This window comes from Ziziphus jujuba, chromosome 6 (genome assembly GCF_031755915.1).
Source record: "Ziziphus jujuba cultivar Dongzao chromosome 6, ASM3175591v1".
NCBI lineage: Eukaryota > Viridiplantae > Streptophyta > Magnoliopsida > Rosales > Rhamnaceae > Ziziphus > Ziziphus jujuba.
In genome coordinates this window covers 16,621,629-16,641,246 of record NC_083384.1, presented here as the reverse complement: position 1 = coordinate 16,641,246, position 19,618 = coordinate 16,621,629, and the positions used below count along the sequence as shown (strand labels likewise).

The following is a 19,618-nucleotide window of genomic DNA, read 5'->3' as shown; positions in this document are numbered from 1 at the left end:
TTTTTTTCTGTGTCGGAATGAGCGAAAATAAATGTACAAGAGAGGTGGTACGCAAAACCACTGTTCAATGACAAATGGTTTTCCAGCACCAAAGAAATTTACAATTGGAGTAGGTGACTCTTGATCCTTGCCGTCCACTCTTGCGTAGCATATGAATTTTAATCAAAGATTACACCTTCATCAAGCTGACACGCCTTTTATTATTACAACCACCTTCTAACCTTCATAAGTGCAACTCTCATTATTTGCCTGTCTCGAAGATAATCCAGCAGTCTTTACCGATACTTTTTACCATAACAATGCCAATTCCAATTTCATATTCCCATATATTATTTTTCTGTTATATGCAAATTCTGGACATTTTTGTATCTGGGACAATATATTCTTTTAACATACATTTGGTATGCGGCGTATAATTGAATTGAGATTGGAATTGAGATTGGATTGGATGGAATAATATTTAATCTAGTCTTATATTTAGTGTCAATCCTACAACATTAATTTTTATATAATTAATATTAAAATAAATATAAAATTTTGACTTAAACAATATAATTTAAATTAGATAAGTTAAACATAAAGAATTGATAAGTCCTTAATCTAATTATTTTTAGAAAAGGTTATTAATTCATTTATAAAATTATTAATATGAATTGGCAAAATTGCACACATTAATCTAATAATCCATCAAGAAAACAAAAAAAAAAAAAAAGGGAAAAAACTGATACTGTTGCAATATATATATATAAGAAACAAGGATTAAAAAAAAAAAAAAGGAAGAATCAAATATAGAGAAAAATGATAAAAGAACAAAAAAAAAAAAAAAAAAACAGTGAAAAGTAGTGTTTTTCTTTTTTTTTTTGTTATCCAGCAAGACATAATTTTATCCAAGAGATGGAGATGAGATAATTTTATCTTTCCAGACGGGAATAAATCTGTTGGCCAATGATTATTTAATCTATCAGTTGTTGTCCCAAGTATGGGATTTGGACTATTTTATACTAATATCAATCCTTATCCAGTCTACCAATGGGACCGTAAGATTGTATTGAAATGCCAAGGCCAATTTTGTCCAGGATTCTCAAACGCTTAACAAGAAATTTAATCAAATGAGGGATGTTTATGTGGCGAAAATGTAACTATTGATAAATGATAATTAGTATTTAAATTCAAATTTAAAATCGTAGATAAAATGTTGCAACTCTTAGCAATTTTCACATAAATTTGTAATTTAATAAAGTCAAAAATTTCCTAACTAGAGAATATCTGTGTATATATATATATCTATAATATATACAATTTTACTAATACAAGTGACATCACCCACCCCTTGGTAGACTAATTGCATATGTGTAACAATTACAGGCAATTGCAGTTTGATTACATAATACGAACCTAAATCGATTTGCTGCTAAACTCGTATTATATTAGTTCGGATTTTAATTATATTGAGATTCTAATGGAAACTTTAATTCCTAATCAATTTGTAATTAGAAATCTTGGCATATGATAAAGATGTCACAATAGGTGATGGATGTCATATTGATAAGTCAAAATAAAACACTTGATTTCTATTAAATGTTTTAGGTGTTCAAAGAGAACAAAAAAAATTCTTTCTCACAAGTATTTTTCCATATGAATAATGAACTGAATATTATTGAAAATAAAGCTCTTAAATAGGTTTCAAAAACAAAATAAAAACCCTAAAGGATTAGGTCAAAATTGGCCAAGCATAGACAATTCCTAGTGTAGCAGAATTTCAACTTCCTTTCCTAATTTAATTTGGATTAATTAATTCATTTATTTTGAAGTAGAAATTAATTAATTTACAATAAAATATCAAATTTTCTAAGTAATTTGTCCAGCAAATAATCAAATAAAATATAGTTTCCTAGAACAAAAAGTCAAACTTAAATTAGAAAACTAGTTGACTAGTTGACAACTAAGCTGTTTTTATCCAATTACCAGCTAGTTTAGGCTCAAATAAGCTCCAATATGCCATGTAGGATGCCAAATAGGATTAATATTGATTCCCATACATTGCTCCTTGATTGGAATAAGTCAAACTTGCTTGATCAACAAAAGAAGTCCAAGCCAGCACCAAAATGAGCATTTTGGGCCAAAAAGACAGCTTATGTGCACAAATTGAATTTGGATGCTTTTGCTTCTACCTTGATATGATTCCATGGGCTCTTAGTGATATCAATTGAGTTCATAAATTGTTGAATCCATTCCTTACTGCCCAGGGTCCAAAAATGTACCAAAACAGCTTGCTGGGTCCATTTCCACCTTTGTAACTTGAAGGCATAAGAAGGGCTTTGGATCTTCGGATATTGTCATGCCTTCTTGAGATTGAATCAGTCATTGGATGAAGCCAACCCAAGTGTCTTTGAATTTCCTAGCTTGTGCCCTAGTGATTGGTCCCGTCTTCATTTGTAAAGAATCAGCACCCCAGCGGGTAGTCGATTGTACGGCTACGAGAGGATTCTCATCATTCCCCTCCTCTTAAAAAGGATTTGCCCTTAAATCAAAGTCATCACCTGCAGCAAATGGAGATAAATCAGCAACATTAAAGGTGGCACTCACATTATACTCACTTGGTAAGTTAAGCTTATAGGCGTTTTCATTAATCCTCTCCAAAACTTGAAAAAGTCCATCCTCTCGTGGCGTAAGCTTTGACTTTCGTTGTTCTGAAAACCTCTCATTTCTTAAGTGAAACCAATCCCAATCTCCTAGGCCAAACACTATCACAACAAATCCTAGAAATACAAGCTCATTTAGGCACAAATCGCACTTTTTAATATTAGTAAATAAACTTTCCTTCCTAAGTACTTCTAAAACTAACCTAAGATGTCCTACATGATCATCTAAATTTGTATTATATACAAGAATATCATCAAAATAAGTAACCACAAATTTTCCAATGGATAGATGCATGACATGATTCATTAAACTCATAAAAGTGCTAGGTATATTAGTTAAACCAAAAGACATTACTGAGCATTCATACAATCCATATTTAATTTTAAATGTGGTTTTCCATTCATTACCCTCTTTCATCCTAATTTGATGATACCCACTCCTAAGGTCAATTTTAGTAAACATGCATGCACCATGCAATTCATCAAGCATATCATCTAACCTAGAAATTGGATGCCTATATTTAATAGTTATATTATTAATAGCCCTACAGTCTACACACATAGGCCATGAACAATCTTTCTTAACTACTAATAAAACAGGGACAGCACATGTACTCATGCTCTCACGAATATAACCTTTGTCTAACAACTCACTTACCTGCCTTTGTAGTTCCTTTGTCTCCTCGGGATTACTCCTATACGCAGGCCTATTAGGAATTGTGACTCCAGGAATAAAATCAATTTGATGTTCAATCCCTTGAATAGGTGGTAAACCACTAAGAATTTCCTTCGGAAAGACATCATCAAATTCCTGCAAAAGAGAAGAAATAGAACTTGGCAATACAAGCTCTTCATGGTTAGCTAGATGATTTAAATAAGCATCTTTATAAATCATGACCAGCATAGGTTTCTTTCTAAAAAATGCTTTATTAATATCACCTAAATTAAGATAAAAATTTTTCTTTTTCTTCTCTTTCCTCTCTTTTTCTTTACCACTCTCAGCCACCTCTCTTTTTCCCACACTCTCGAGTTCCTCACTCCTTTTTCCCCCAATTTTGGTTTTAGAAAGCTTACCTTGGTTGTGTGGTTCAGCCTTGATTGGTGAAGCCGTGGGTGCCATGCTTGCCTTCTCCTTTAGCCATTCAGTCTCACTTCTTTGCTGCATTTGTAATTGGTCTCTAAATACCTCTTTTGAAGTTAATGGCTCAAGCTTAATATTTTTATCTTTGAATCGAAATACAGTGGCATTCTCTCTACTATAATGTATGGTGTCCTTATAAAATTGTCATGGACTATCCAATAAAATATGGCCAGTATGCATGGGAGAACATTACATAAAACAACATCCATATATTTATCAATGTTGAATTTTACTTTGGCTTGTTTGTTTACTTTCATCTTTCCACTATCATTTAACCATTGTAATCTATATGGTTTGGGATATTTAATGGTTGTTAACCCTAACTTCTTAACTACCACATTACTAATTACATTAGCACAACTTCCACTATCAATTATCATACTACAAATTTTACCTTGAATTTCAATCAGGTATGGAAGATGTTCTCTCTTTGACCTTGGTCTTCATCCCTATATATTGTTAGAACCGCCCTTGCAGCCAAGCTTAATTCAGCTTTTGAGGCTTTAAGTGTCTCGGCATCTTCTTGCTCTTCATCAACAAATTCGGCCTCTCCCTTGGATTCTTCACTTTCGGACTCCAACTCTCCATTGCCTTTCAACACCATTATTTTTCTATTCGGACATTGATTGGCAACATGTCCTCAACCCTAGCACTTAAAACAAACAATGTCATAGGTTCTAGAAGGTTTGGAATCAGATTTACCTTCAAACTTTGTTGCTTGTGCAGGTTCAGTATTAATCTCCTGCTTTGGCCAATTGGCACTCTCATTCCCTTGTTTCGGTTTTGTCCTTGCTTCATAGTTGGGATTACTTCTCCAAACACTTGAATTAATCCTCCCACTATTTGAAACACCTCCAAACCATGAGCTTGTACCCCTCCTCTTAAATTGGTTTTCAATCTTGATGGCCACATGAAGCATCTCCTCCAATTCTACATATTGTTATAACTCCACTTGATTGGCTATCTCACACTTCAAACCACCTAAAAACCGTGCCATGGTTGCCTCACGATCCTCATTCATGCTCAATCTCATCATGAGCATCTCCATCTCTTTATGTAATCCTCCACGGTCCTACTTCTTTGTGTTAATGATTGAAGCTTTTAATGTAGCAGCCTATGGTAATGACTTTGTACAAATCTCTTTCTGATGGATCATTTCATTTGTGGCCAAGTAGTAATAGGTTCATCTCCAACTCTTCTCGAGGTATTTTGCTCATTGGTCCACCATTGGAGTGCATAATATCCAAATTCCAAAGCAGCTAATTCACCTTCTTTGCCTAGCAATAATTATGGCAATTAAATATCATCTCTATATGCTCCTCCCACTCTAAGTATGCCTTCGAATCACTTTTTCCCTCAAATGGTGGGATATTTAGTTTAACATTCCCAAGGTCATTATCCTTATCACTAACTTGCCTCCCACGGTTTTGCTTTCCTTGGAATAGATATCATCAAACTCCTCCTCTAGATTGTCTCCAAAATTACCTTCTTTAAATCCTACCCTAAGACGCCCACGGCCTCCTCGACCTCGTCCTCCGCCTCCATTGAAATCCACGCTAGGATTCGGCCCATCTTGTGAATTCTCAAATCTTTCCATTCTTTGATCTAGGTAGTAAAAGCAAGCATTCATCCTTTGGAGTTGTTCCAAGATCACCATCATGTCAATAGGTTCACCTCCACTTTCCGTTGCTCGAGATTCACCCTTGAACCCTACGGATTCCTCTTCATTAATTCTTAATGAACCATCTCCTCTTCTCATTCTTGAATCTGCCATGTTAGTATAAATAACACAAAAATTCTCACCAAAATCACTCCCTCACGTGTTTCACTCAAATAAGGTCTCAACACTTGTATTTGCACTCTAGTTTCGGCTTTTGACCCTCTTTTAAGCTCACACTCTCTTGCATTTTTCCACTCACAAGAAAATCTCGAAGTTCTATTAAAACACACTCAAAACAACAGCTAAATCACAAGTATGTCCTAATTAAACTTATCAATAAAACAGCAACTAAAACAAGCAATTACCAAGTGAATCGATAAAACCTAGTCTCGGTCTAACTAACCAAAAACAAGGTAAATCAACAAGCAATTTTTGGAATCAATAAGGAGCAGACCATAATATTATGAAATCAATAATTCAAGGATAAAATTTAGAAAATAGATTCAAACAATGAACAAGAAACAATTCGAACAAAACATGGAAAAGTTGTTGGTTGTAGTTCTTGTAATTTAAGTTTTTGTTTCAAATCCTTTACCAATTTTAATCCAAAAAATTTTAACACTCAAAAGTCAAAAAATCCAGCAACCAAATATTGAATAAATAATCAATAACCTAGCAGTTACAATTGTGTTTCTCGAAAACAAACAATCCCCAATAATGATCTACCAAAATTGGCCTTTGTGCAGTACTTTTTTTTTTTTAATATCTTTGGCTTTTTCTTTTTTTTTTCTTTTTTTTCTTTAAATACTCATAGATTATAAACACCAAATCCAATAGCAAGAAACAACACCAAAATTGCAATTCCAATTCAAAAATTTCACCAAACCCAATCCACACTTCAAACAAAAAAAAATTGCACAATTTTTAGATTTTAATGCAATATGCTTTCAAAACTCTCTCTTTTTTTTTTCCTTTTTTCTTTTGAATATATGAATGAAACTAATTCAGAATAAAATAGAAAAGAAAAATCAACAACAAACCAAACCACTAAGAAGTAATATGCAAAATAACCAACAAACTAGGAAGCAAAAATTTAGCTGAACAAAAAACAAATTCGGCTATGTAGAAAATTATTATTATTATTATTATTATTATTATTATTATTATTGTAATGCATAATGTGATTGAGATAAGAAACAACCTTAACCTAATGTTAAAATTTCAAAATAACACAAAATAAAATAAAGCAAATAAAATAGATCAAACCTGAACAAAATTTGGCTCTGATACCAAATGATACGCACTATGGTCGACTTGCTGCTAAACCCGTATTATATTAGCCTGGATCTTAATCCTATTCAGATTCTAATGGAAACCTTAACCCTAATCAATTTGGGATTAGAAACCTTGATATATGATGAAAACACCACAATAGGTGGTGGATGTCCTATTGATAAGTCAAACTAAAACATTTTATTTCTATTAAGTGTTTTAGGTGTTCAAAGAGAACAAAGAGAATTCTTTCTCACAAGTATTTGTCATGCCCTCTTGAGATTGAATCACTCCTTAGATGAAGCTAACCAGATTGTCCTTGAATTTGGTAGCTTGTACCCTAGTGATTGGTTCAGTCTTCATTTGTAAAGGATCAGCAACCCAGCAGGTAGTCGGTTGTATGGGTACAAACAGATTCTCATCATTACATGTAACTACATAGATCAAGTTCTGAGAAATTCTGGTCACCCAACTCTTGGTGGGAGACACCTCCCATAATAGTATTCATATATATATAGTTGTTTTCTTTTATATTAGTTGATGTTAGACTTCTAACGTTGTCCAACTAATGTCCAACTTAAGTCCGACTAACAACTATCCAATAGCATATTTCATCTTGAACTACATGTAATCAAGCAATACTCAGGTAACATAAGCTGCCCAATTTCACCTAGTAGAATTTTTTAATATATATATATATATATATAATTTTGTTATAAAATATATGCACAGCCTTGATATTGAAGGTGTGCCTAATTGATTATATGTAATCCACTTGGATTACAAGTGGCTGGACCATATAACCCATTGTAACTGGTGGTTACATGTAATTTAAACCTGGCAATTTGGGTCATGACACGGCGACACGATTCGAAAACGACACGGAATAAATGAGTTTGGGTTTATTATAAATGGGTTCGGATCATAATTGGGTCAACCCGTTTAACACGAATATTAATCGTGTCATTTTCGGGTTGACCTGTTTAACTTGAAATTGACCCATTACAACCCATTTATTAAACGTGTCAGTTTCAACCCGACTCGATTATACACCTATTACAACCCATTTAAATTTAATTTTAAATTAATATTTTATCACTAATATAATATTTAATAACTAAAAAATATTATAAATTAAAAATTTTATAAAAATAATTTTCTATTACTAATTTTTTAAAAACAAAAAATACATCTTTAATAAAACAAAGACATAAAAATAAAAAAAATAAAAAACAAATTTTTGGGTTAATAGGTTAATTTTCGGATTAACGGATTAATAGGTTAGTTTTCGGGTTAATAGGTCAATTTCAGGTTAACGGGTTAATAGGTCAACACGATCCATTAAAATAATCATGTTAAACGGGTCGGGTCGTGTTGACCTGTTTATAAACAGGTCGGGTTAGTGTTTTAGGTACCTGACACAATTAATAAATGGGTTGTGTTCGGGTTAGGTATTTTTGACACGATTATTAAATGGGTTGACACGAACACGACCCACAAACACGAATTGTCAGGTATAATGTAACTGACTAGGAAAACCCTTGGCATTAAACGAATGTCATGCATTTTATAGCAAAACTATACATATATATAGTAATCCTCTCATGTAAGAATCATGGACAATTTTTTTGTCTAGCACATGTACCTAAATTAAACGAATATCCTTAAAACAATACACTTTGTCCCGGATAAATAATATGTAAGAAAAACGATATATATATATATATATACATATAAGACCAAACTCAAGTCAGATCCTTAAGTTTCGAAATGTTGATCCACATCAAATTTTGAGTTTAATGACTTTACCAAAACCTAATGTATTCATATATTTATATATAATCCTACTATAGAGAGCACCATATATAGAGAGCATTTATGAGTGTATAACATCCTACAATATGTTGCAGGACGTGTAAATTAAATTTCAATTAATTTATATATCCAACACGTTACAAGATGTTAAGTGCGTACCACACACAAAGTGATGCTTTTTTTAGAAAAATTATATATATATATATATATATACAGATATCTTATTGGATGCCTTTGAGCATGGTATGTTGCCTGACAGCCCTTTGATTCATTTTCAGAATACCTTAAATCAAAGGGCTGCCTGATAACATACCATTTCCAACGTCGCCCAGTAGATATTTCCGTGTGTGTGTATATATATATATATATATATAAAGATATGTTAGTTATTTTGGGGTTTGTTGTGATAATCTTTCTACCCTTAGAATTGCCGAAGGAATTTTACATACCACCATGTCCAGTTCCACGCATTCTATCCATATTATTCAGAAGTTTAATAAGCTTTTGTAAAGCCAACTCAAAGGACAAGTACAGTCTATGATTAGAGAACATACAATACTTCACCGTTTTTCACTTGTGCAAATTGAATGAAAATCTAGTTTAACAGGAACAAGGATATAACCCGAACGATACACAACCAACAAAATTTTGAGCTTGTACAAGTTCGGATTGATGCTTATGGGATCCCCTTCTTCGCTGGATCGTGAATATTCTACTGTTGCTATACCTGGTGCAATTTTTAGCTCCGGAACTCGAGCAGCTTGTTCATTGCATAATTTCCAATCTGATAGAGTCGGGAGTACTAGATAAGCTTTCACGCAGAAGGGGCAAGGACTTAATGTGACATCACATAGGCCAAAAATATCGGAGAACTGAATTGAAATATAAATTCTATAGCTAAATTACAACCTTTATAGACTACTTCATGCCAATTGCAGGTCTTTGATTAGATATTGGACCTCCAATTCCCTTTTTAGTGCTCGTCAGGCAATTTAGTGTTGTTTGATCTCAGCAAAAGAAAGCTTTTGGCTTGTGCTTCTAGATCCTCATTTCGGTGCAGTTCAGTTTTCTGCACCAGGCTGACAACATATTTGACAGTTGATACTTGTAACAAAATTAGAAACAAAATGAACTTTCTTAATGCATATGTAAGCAAGATTTATTCACACTAATTAAATGGCAGTTCCAGGTCAAGGTCCCAACTCATCGAAAGTGACTTTCACCACAATTGGCTGGACAATGACGTCACCCTCAATAAATGGGTCATATAACCACTTATAGCAAAAAATGGAAGATACAATGTTAAGACATGGGACTAAAGTATGTGTATGGTCCCTAAATATCAAATCTTTTAATTCCTTCAATCCGCTTCCTACACTTGTAACCTATGATGAGAATGATAGGGTAAAAGGCTATGCCAGAACTAAACCAGAACCAACGAGCAACAAAGCACAATACCATCCAACAATGTTTTTTCAGTCACTCTCGGTCCCACCTTCATCATAAATAACAGAAAAGGGAAATATATGGAGTAGAAACTATACAGTCTAATCAGAAATTGTAGCTGGTTCCACTTCCATGTGTTTCATGATAGAATCTTCTAGGGAGAGGGAGAGCAATAATTGTAAATAGATTGTAGGGCACAAAAAGAACAAGCATATACTAAACCATTAGACCGAAAATTAACATGGGGTGCCGTATGGCTATTCAACTAACCTCATACATCCGGGCTCCATAAAAAATTTTGAACAGTACAAACAACATGCAAGTTCACAAGCGCCGTAAAGGAGTTCATCATTTTGACAAATTGCCGCTGAAAAAGAAACAATGATTGTTACATCTAGCTGTCCATAAAATGACATGTGTAATTCGAACGGCTACCAGTTATTGTATGCTTAATTTGACAATAACTTTTGGTTGGAAGTTAACTGAAAGATCCTAGATTAATCACTTAAAAGGCATCAAACAGTCAAATAAGTTGTGTTTTTTTCCAAGTCAGAGACAACTCCCCTGTCTTCAGTACTCCTTTCATTGTACAGTACCTGACAAAAAATAATCAACAATGTATTAGCATTGCAATGCATTGGACAAAATTATGAACTCTTTCAATTGGTGATACCATAGTCAACTGCTTCACTGGGACTAAAATATTTTGGACGCCTGATGTCAGCTTGAACTTCCTCAGGTGATTTTCCAACATGCTTGGCAAAGAGGTTAACCTGGAACAAAAATTCACAGAAAAAGTGCAAGACAGATATATCACCTCATTTTAACTGACATTCAAATGACAACTTACTAAAGCAGTCAAGCCTTAACTCAACTAGCTGCTGTTTAACCACAATTGCCGAAGCAAGTCTGGAGAACCCATTTTTTTTTTTTTTAAATCATATCTATTTAATTGTATATCTCTGTGGAATAAAGCTAAGTATTTTTCTTTATTCTGCTTCCTACTTTTCATTTAGATTATTTAATAGTTAAATTCCAATATATTTTTGGGATTCAATTTTAACCATCCAAGTCGAGGAAATTTATTTCATCTATATTTGTTAAGAATAACCAATTTACAATAAAACTGTGAATTAGGATCCTAAATTTTGATATAGTTTACTCGTAGTGGTCTGAAGAAATCCCATATTGTATGAAATGAACATTTTTTGTGGTTTATATATGGAAGCCTACAAAGCTTACTTGGATTCTAAAGACAAGTTTGGCACCATCTATAAAAGTTTAGAAAATTCTACGGGTCCCACTCATTTATAAACCTTTACTGGGTTGAAGTTGCACTATACTTCAATATATTTTTTGTTTTGGCCATGGTAAGTTGGAAAGCTTATATGTGATGTTTTTTTCCCTTAAAACACGTTGGAATGTTTAATGGTTGATTCTTTTTTTCCTAAAATGCTGATTTTTCATTTTTATTTATTTTTTACTTCCAAGTCCTCAGATTTTAGTTCAAATGTTGACTTGAGCAAAAATTTTCACTTCTTCAAAGTATTTTGATCTCTATTAATATAGAAATCAGTTATGTGTTTGGAAATACTATCTTTAGTCCATTGCAATTAGCAAGACTTTTCTAATCATCAAACTCAGTATTTTATTTACTTGTTTCATAAGTTATTTTTGTATTTTCTATATTTCTATCACATTTTTTATAAGTTACTGATTGTCTTTGTATTCCCAATAGTTTATTTGTGAAGGTAACAAGAAGAGGGAGAAAAAAAAAATAAATAATAAATTAAAGATGTACTAATTCAAATAATTTGAAATATTAACTTTCCTTTGGGAAAAAAATCCATAACTCTGTTTTTGGAGTATGAACATAATCACGGATGGTCATGATAAAGTTGATATTTTTTTCAATTACTGCTTACGAGTGTTAAGGTACTTAAACTTTTTAAGAGGGTGTATTTAATTGAGCTTTTCATTGACTTTTGTAGACTTTTATAGTATTCAAAAGTTATGTGGTATTTAATTCAAACATTTAAACATTCCATAAATATTTGAGAGTATTTAATATAGATTTTAAATGGCCTTTTCAAAGTCTATAAAAGTTAAAAGATATTCAATTAATTAGGGTCCGTTTCGTGTAGTTGATAAAAATAGAACTTTTGTCTGTAAAGTTCTATATAATATATATTTTTGAAAAAGAGTTTTTATTAAAAAGTTAATAAGTGTTTGGCTGTAAATAAAAAAACTATATTGAATGTTCAATGAGTTTTTATTTAAGCTAAAAAAGCTGTATTAAATGCTTATTGAGTTTCTATATAAGCTTTAAAAAAAAAAAACAGTTTTTCTAGAAAAATATAAAATTTGGGCTTCTCTAAAATAGCTTAAAAAAACATTTTTTTTTTCAACAAGTGCTTGTTGACTTTTGCCAAATACCCTTATTTTTCAACAAAACAGTTTTTGGCCTTCAAATAGAGCTTTTGACCAAAAAAAAAAAAGCTCTACCAAATAGCCACTAAGACTTGTTACAAATCTACAAAAGTCATGTGGTATCCAAAATGTCAATGAGTTTTATTAACTTTTTAAATTCATGATTTTTATTGACTCTTAAGTCAAAAGTGGAAAAATCTACTTAAAAAATTCTCTACTCATTTACCTTAAAAAATTTGAAGACTTTTAAAAAAAATACAATTAAATTACATCGCAAGTAACTTTTGCAACCCATTCTCAATTGAAAAAATAACTCTAGTATTCCTGTAAGAATGGTAACCCCACAAGGATTTGATCCTATGGGGCAAACAAATCTAAGATATGGACGAGGTTTCATGACCCATTTAGAATCCTTTCCTGGAATCCTAGATAAGTCCTGATCCCAGGGAGACCCTACCAAACTATCCTATGGAAAATTAGGCAGTATCTCCCTCAAGGATAGAACATGCCTCAAAATTTACCTACACAAAAATGCACTCCAATATGGTACCACCTTATTGCTTCCACCTTATTACAATAATTTCCACAATTTACAGAACTTCGATTATCAAACTATCTAACAATATATACAATAGAAATGTACTAATATGTAAAGAACAAAAAATATACATTTGAACATTCACGTCCGCCCACACCACCCACTTAGTGCCATACATTTCAAATATCATTTTACAACATATACCAATGTGTAATATAGAATGAAGAATAATAAAACAACCACCATATTAACAATAATAATAATAGCAATCATTTTAATGATAGTAATAGTATTAATATAACTTGTCTGTGGGCTATCATATTAGCATTCATGCCTAAAGGCTATCATGCTTATCTGAAGACGATCACCTGTCCAAGGGCTATCACCTAACCACACTTGTTCAAGAGCTATCTCACCTGTCTAAAGGCTACCACTTGCCCAAGGCCTATTATGTTTGCCCGTAGGCTGTGATACTTGTTTGAAGGTACCATATGATAATGATAATAATAATAGATAATAAAAACATCAATACTCACAATAACAACATTAATAACAATAATAGTAATTACAGCAATTAATAATAGCAACTATACTAATGACTAACCATATCAATGATAAATAATAATAACAGTATTTATAATAAGAATAATATTAATAGTATTAATGGCAATAAAGGCAATTAAGTATAATGTTAGAAAATTAAATTATGAATAGATATGATAATATAAGGTAAAATAACATTTTAAAATTCATAACATATTATGAAATATGTACACTCGTATCGGAGGTACATACGATACCCTCCAACCTGCTATGCGATCCATGGTTCCATCTGTCGTTGACACTCTGCTACCAATACAGTCTAAGGTGGTTGTCTAGATTGATCGTTCAATCCCTTGGACTCGTAGGCAACATAGTTACGAGGCTAGCTCTTCATAAACCACGTCGGATCGTCATCCTCATATGGTGTATTCAACAGTAATACATAAAAACATAATATAATATAACATACACATATATATATATATATATATATATATAAAGATACTTGATGCACATATTATATACTAGTGACCCCAGCACCTCCTGATGGGAAGGTTAAAGAGAGAACCTGCATCTGGTTGCCGTGGTGTCCCAACGGTGCCAATGCTATAACCTTCAATCCCGGCCATGGAGATGGGCAGTTATGGCCCATATGTCAAACTTGTCTGCCCTCGACTCCATAACATCTCACGGGAGAGCATATAACTTGCGCACTAATAACAGATACAATACAGAACACCGACATGATGTGGTACACCAATATTAGTGGTGTCAGGTGGTACACAGCTTCCCAAGTATGGCTTTGACGAGAAAGTTAAGAAGAAAACCTGCATCCGATCACCATGGCATCCCATTAGCGCCGATGTTATAACCCTCAATCCCGGCCATGGAGGGGGGCAATTATGACCAATATCAATCTTGTCTGCCCTCGGTCGGATGGCAACCACGAGAGAGTATACAATCTGCGCACTCATCACATCCACAACTACAGAACACCGATACATGTATGGCACATCGAAAATCCATAAAATTTAATAATCATATAATATAATATTATAAAATTTGAATTTTTAATAAAATACATTTAAATTTGTGCACTTTAATCAAATCCATAAAACTAGTGTCCTCTTTCAATACATCATCACAAATTCATCAATTTAAATATTTAATATGTGTCATCGTGAATTCAAATAGAAATTTATTTAATTAAATATCCAACAAATAAAATATACTTTCTAAACTTTCAATTAACACAAAATAAAAATAAATTTAAAGTGGGTCTTTCACATAGGATCTAATTTAATATAAATATAATTTATTATGCATAATAAATATAATAGTAAAATTTAACCATATATTCAACAATTAAGAATCACAAATATATTCATCAACCCATAAAAATAAAATTTATGTAACAAATATATTTAAATCACATACAATAGCCCCATAAAATTAGTTAACGACTTTTCTTAATTTCTAAAATACACCTGATATTTTTTCAAAGTATTAATATCACAAATTGTACATTACGCACATATGCATATGTGGAATCTCTTAGCAAATACATATCCAATCTCATATACATATATATATATATATATATATATACACAAATATACACACATACTCATACACATACCTGCAACATTTAACAACGAATTAACAAGTATAATGTCCACATATATATATATATAATACATGTGTTGACAACTTATCCATACATATATATATATATATATACATAAAACACATATACACATATAATTAAGTCTATAAAGATACATTCTATTAGATGCCACAACCTCACAGTAAATTTAACAACAATTTAAAATATGTAGCTTCCCAACTTTTCGAAAACACTAATTCAAGACCATATTTGTTCAATTCAACACAATTTGGCATCCTTAATATAAATAACAATTATTTAAATATTAAATAGATACATTTTTCAGATTATCATATTAAAAAAATAATATTTTATTTGAAATTAACATCTTTCAAAATATTCCACCATAATTTGCAAATAAGGTACCCATAGAAAGCTAATGAGACAAAAAAACACGTTTCTAACCCTCGTTGGCCACAATCTCGCTGGTGGTGGTTGGAATTTGACTAGAAAGTTTCAGCTGGATTCCTTCTCTGTGTATCTCACAATCCATTTAGAAATTGGACAAATGGAAGTCATTTTCAGAACCAGGGGTTGAAAACTAGAGGGAGGAGTAACCATGCAGTCGGTCACCACCAGAAAGCTAACCAACTGAAATAACACCGGCCACCGGCTTTAGGCGCCGATCCCAGTGAATCTACCGGCAATTTGGCACCCAAGCTTGCCCAGCCATGGGCCACCATGCTGTCCAATGTGTGTGGCCATGTGGTGGTCGGAAAGAGGTGCACACAGGGAGCTCGACATGAGAGAGAGAGAAAAGGAGAAAGGAGGAAGAAGAAGAAGAATAAGAAAAAATAAATATTTTATTTTTTATTACCCGATAACATCGGTATTGGAAAAAATAAATACAACTTTACAGACCCATAAGTTTTAGATTGTATATCCAAATTAGGCGTGCCGACCACTTTCATATAACACATGGGTCAGCGCCAATATGTATGTAACTAAAAAGTCAACACCAAGCTCGTTGACCGATCTAGATCGTATTTTGTTTCGCTCATAACTTTTATATTGTAGCTCCATTTTCGACGTGCTACTAGTCTATGAACTTGTGTCGATGTGTACTCTACAATGGTATCTTGGTCAACACAAAATTTCATCCGAAGTGCAAAGTCAAAATTTAACCCCGCTTGGTCAACGATGGTCAAACCTGATCAACGTGAAAATTTTCGATGTGATTGGGGACAGGTGTAACACAAGGTGAGATGGGAAAATGTACTCCCTACCTTGTATATATGTTTATTTGAATGTATTTGTGCATTAAAGCCAACTCATATAAAGACAAAATGAAAATCTCTCTTTACGTTGATGATTTACTCATAATAGATTGTAATTCCGAACCTATCCAACAATTCAAGAACAAGATGAAGCAAACCTTTGAAATATCCGATCTTGGTTTGATGAACTACTTTTGAGGCTTAGAGATTAAGCAAACAAGTAAAGATATATTTCTATCCCAAGAAAAATATACTTTAGATTTGCTTGATAAATTTCAACTAGAAAATGCCAAACTTGTTGAAACTCCTATGATTCAAAATACCAAGTTTGAACATGATGATGGATGTGAAAAGATAAATTTTAGCTTGCTTTACTTATGTGCATCAAGACCTAATATCATGTATGCTACAAGTGTGTTGTCAAGGTTATGAGTGCTCCATCTTAGAACCATTATCAAGCTACAAAAAGAATCCTAAGGTATGTACAAGCATGGTAAAATTTGTGAGCTAGTTAACTATTGTGATAGTGATTGCGTAATCAAGGAAGACATTAAAAGTACCTCTGGTTACTTATTCATGTTTGATTTAGGTCCATTTTCTTCGAGCTCACACAAGCAAGGAACCACAACACATTCCACTATCAAAGTCGAGTATATTTTAATAGCAGTAGCGTCAAACTAAGCAATTTGGCTAGGGAAATTGCTTGATGATTTAGGTTGCAAGCAAAATAATCAACCATCATCCATTGTGACAATACTTACACTACAGCCATTGACAAAAATCTAGTGCAACATAGGAGAACAAAGCACAATCTTGTAAAATATCGTAGCATCTGAGAGGCTGAAAGAAACAAGGAGACAAACTTGGTCCATTGCCCCATAGCAGATCAATTTGCAGATATCCTTACGAAGCCATTGCCAAAGGAGAAACTACAAAAGCTTAGGAGTTTGCTATACATCATGCTAATATTGATAAAAAGGAATGATAGAGAATCATGGCATTATTAGCCATGATGGTGAGCAAACCCGAGACCCAGTTACTTAGGCCTAGAGGTTTGCAATTCAAGCTTGTCTTTGTTTTTTTACTTATGTTTAGTTCTAGCCAATTTTTGTGTACAATTTAGGGTAGTTAAATTAGTGCTTAAAGATACCAAAATGATGTAATTAAAGTATAATAGCTAAATGAGGGCTTGAGAAAAATCAAGTACTTCGATGACATGAAAGCACCTTTGTGACATGGATGACGACATGGACAGTTGCTTGGTGACATGGAGGCTTGTTATTCGGCCAATTTATCCTCCAATGCATGTCAAGATATGTGGCATCATGCATGAGGACTACTTCAATTTGAAGGACTCAATAAGGCAGCAACACTGGTCAAAATTTAAGAAATTAAGTGATGAACTTGCATTCACACTTGTACTTGCTTCACTTTAAAGCACCTAAAAACTATTGGTGCTTAGGTTTGGCTATGGTGTGCTTTCACACTACTTTTGTAAACTATATATATGTGTAATATTATAATGAATGAATTGAAGTTTGGTTTTGACAAAATACCTTATTGTTCATTTGAAAATAAAAGAAGTAACCATACCAGGCTTGGTGAAGACTTTAGCAGCTTATTCAAAAAGCATCAAGGCCGAGCTTATCAAAATCTTTTTAAAATCAGTTTCCAATAGCCTTAAACCTCTCTTCTCTTTAGTTAAACTTTGCCTTAAACTTTCATCTCCAAATCCTTTTTGTCATCTTTACTGTAATCTTGAGAATGGAACTTTTCAGCTAGTGTACATATAGCATTTATAAAGAATGATTGGACCTTGTCAATCAGATTTAAAGCCTCACTCAAAGTAAATAGTTCTATTGTTTTCTCTATAAATCTACTATTCGAATCCATGAACTAAAAATCTATGACGGCACTAAATATATTACGATGATAGTGATTATCCACTGTAATATTTTTTCTTTTATCAACAAGAACATCCTTTTAAATCAGACAATACAATATCATACTTTTCATAAAAAAGATACTACATTCTAAAGAAAACCATCCCATTCATCTTCTCGCATCTTTTCAAAGAAGCACTGTTGATACTAAATTCATTGCATTTAAAATGTCTTGGGATTTCATTTGCAATGCTTGTCATAACATATTAGATATTCCTAAAACTCTATACAACAGTAACAAATTAAATGCAAATTGAAATGTTTTCGAATCTTTCTAAGCACTTTTAGGCTCCCCACATATATCGTTATTCAATCCATTGTCAATAAGATTTTCAAGAAGCGTTGAAATTGAACCACACATGTCAATCAATCTATTAATGAAATAAAAATGGATAATTCTAGCCTGATGCAAAGTAAAACTTGATTAGCTTTTGCACTTGTCCCATGCTCTCCTAATGCTATCAAATTAACAATTTCATATTCTTAAAATGATTTTAAATGAGAATAACATTTAGTTGAAGCACCAAGAAAATTGACAATAGAGCTCTATCCCACACAAAAAAAAAAAAAAAAAAAAACGCCATGCATCATGTACCTTTTTAGATGCTGCAACTAAAACAAGTTGTAGTTGCTAAGCAAAACAATTAATATAATGAGTGTATAGATGACTTTAAGAAATAAAGCTTGAAGTCCATTCCCTTCACCTCACATGTTGCTAGCACCATAATATCCTTAATATCATAAATTTTCAACTAATATAAAGTATAAAATTGCATATCTCTTTTCTCAAAGTTGAAGCATTATCAACATAAACAATTTTGAAAAATCTTTCTCTAAAAAACTCATTGCTATCTACATATCTCAAAATAATAACCATTTGTTCTTTGTTGGATTCATCAACTATTCCATCAACAATAATAAAAAAATTTGCATTACTAATTTCATCACAAATTTTACTTCTCATACTACAAGCCATAATTTTTAAAGAAATTGGCATTGTTGCACCCAAAACTTTATCGGGGTTGCACCTTAATGAATTTTTTCTGGTAATTTGTACCCTTAATTCAGAACTTTCTTGCACCGTTTGCTTTTCTGTCAAATATTTAACGAAAATGAGGATGCAAAGTGCAATTTTGAAATAGTTTAGGGTTGCAAATTTCAAAAATTTCAAATAAAAATTAATGAGAAATTCACAACTTTCTTGCACCGTTGACTTTTCTATAAAATATTTAATGGAAATGAGGGTGCAAAGTATTAGGACCCATCCACGTTCCCTTCCCAAAATCCTAGCTAAGCCTTGATCCC

At 32.5% G+C, this 19,618-nt stretch overlaps 1 protein-coding gene across 1 annotated transcript in view; it reads right to left on the bottom strand.

Moving 5' to 3' along the window:
- Window positions 1-10,484: 10,484 nt before the first annotated feature.
- The window catches only part of LOC107430377 (ATP-dependent Clp protease proteolytic subunit-related protein 4, chloroplastic), a 40,076-nt gene continuing 30,942 nt past the window's right edge, over window positions 10,485-19,618 (bottom strand). The window contains exon 7 of the mRNA XM_060818426.1: window positions 10,485-10,572. Within this exon, the coding sequence (XP_060674409.1) occupies window positions 10,492-10,572 (81 nt within the window). The 3' untranslated portion in view covers window positions 10,485-10,491. The remainder of the gene's footprint in view (window positions 10,573-19,618) is intronic.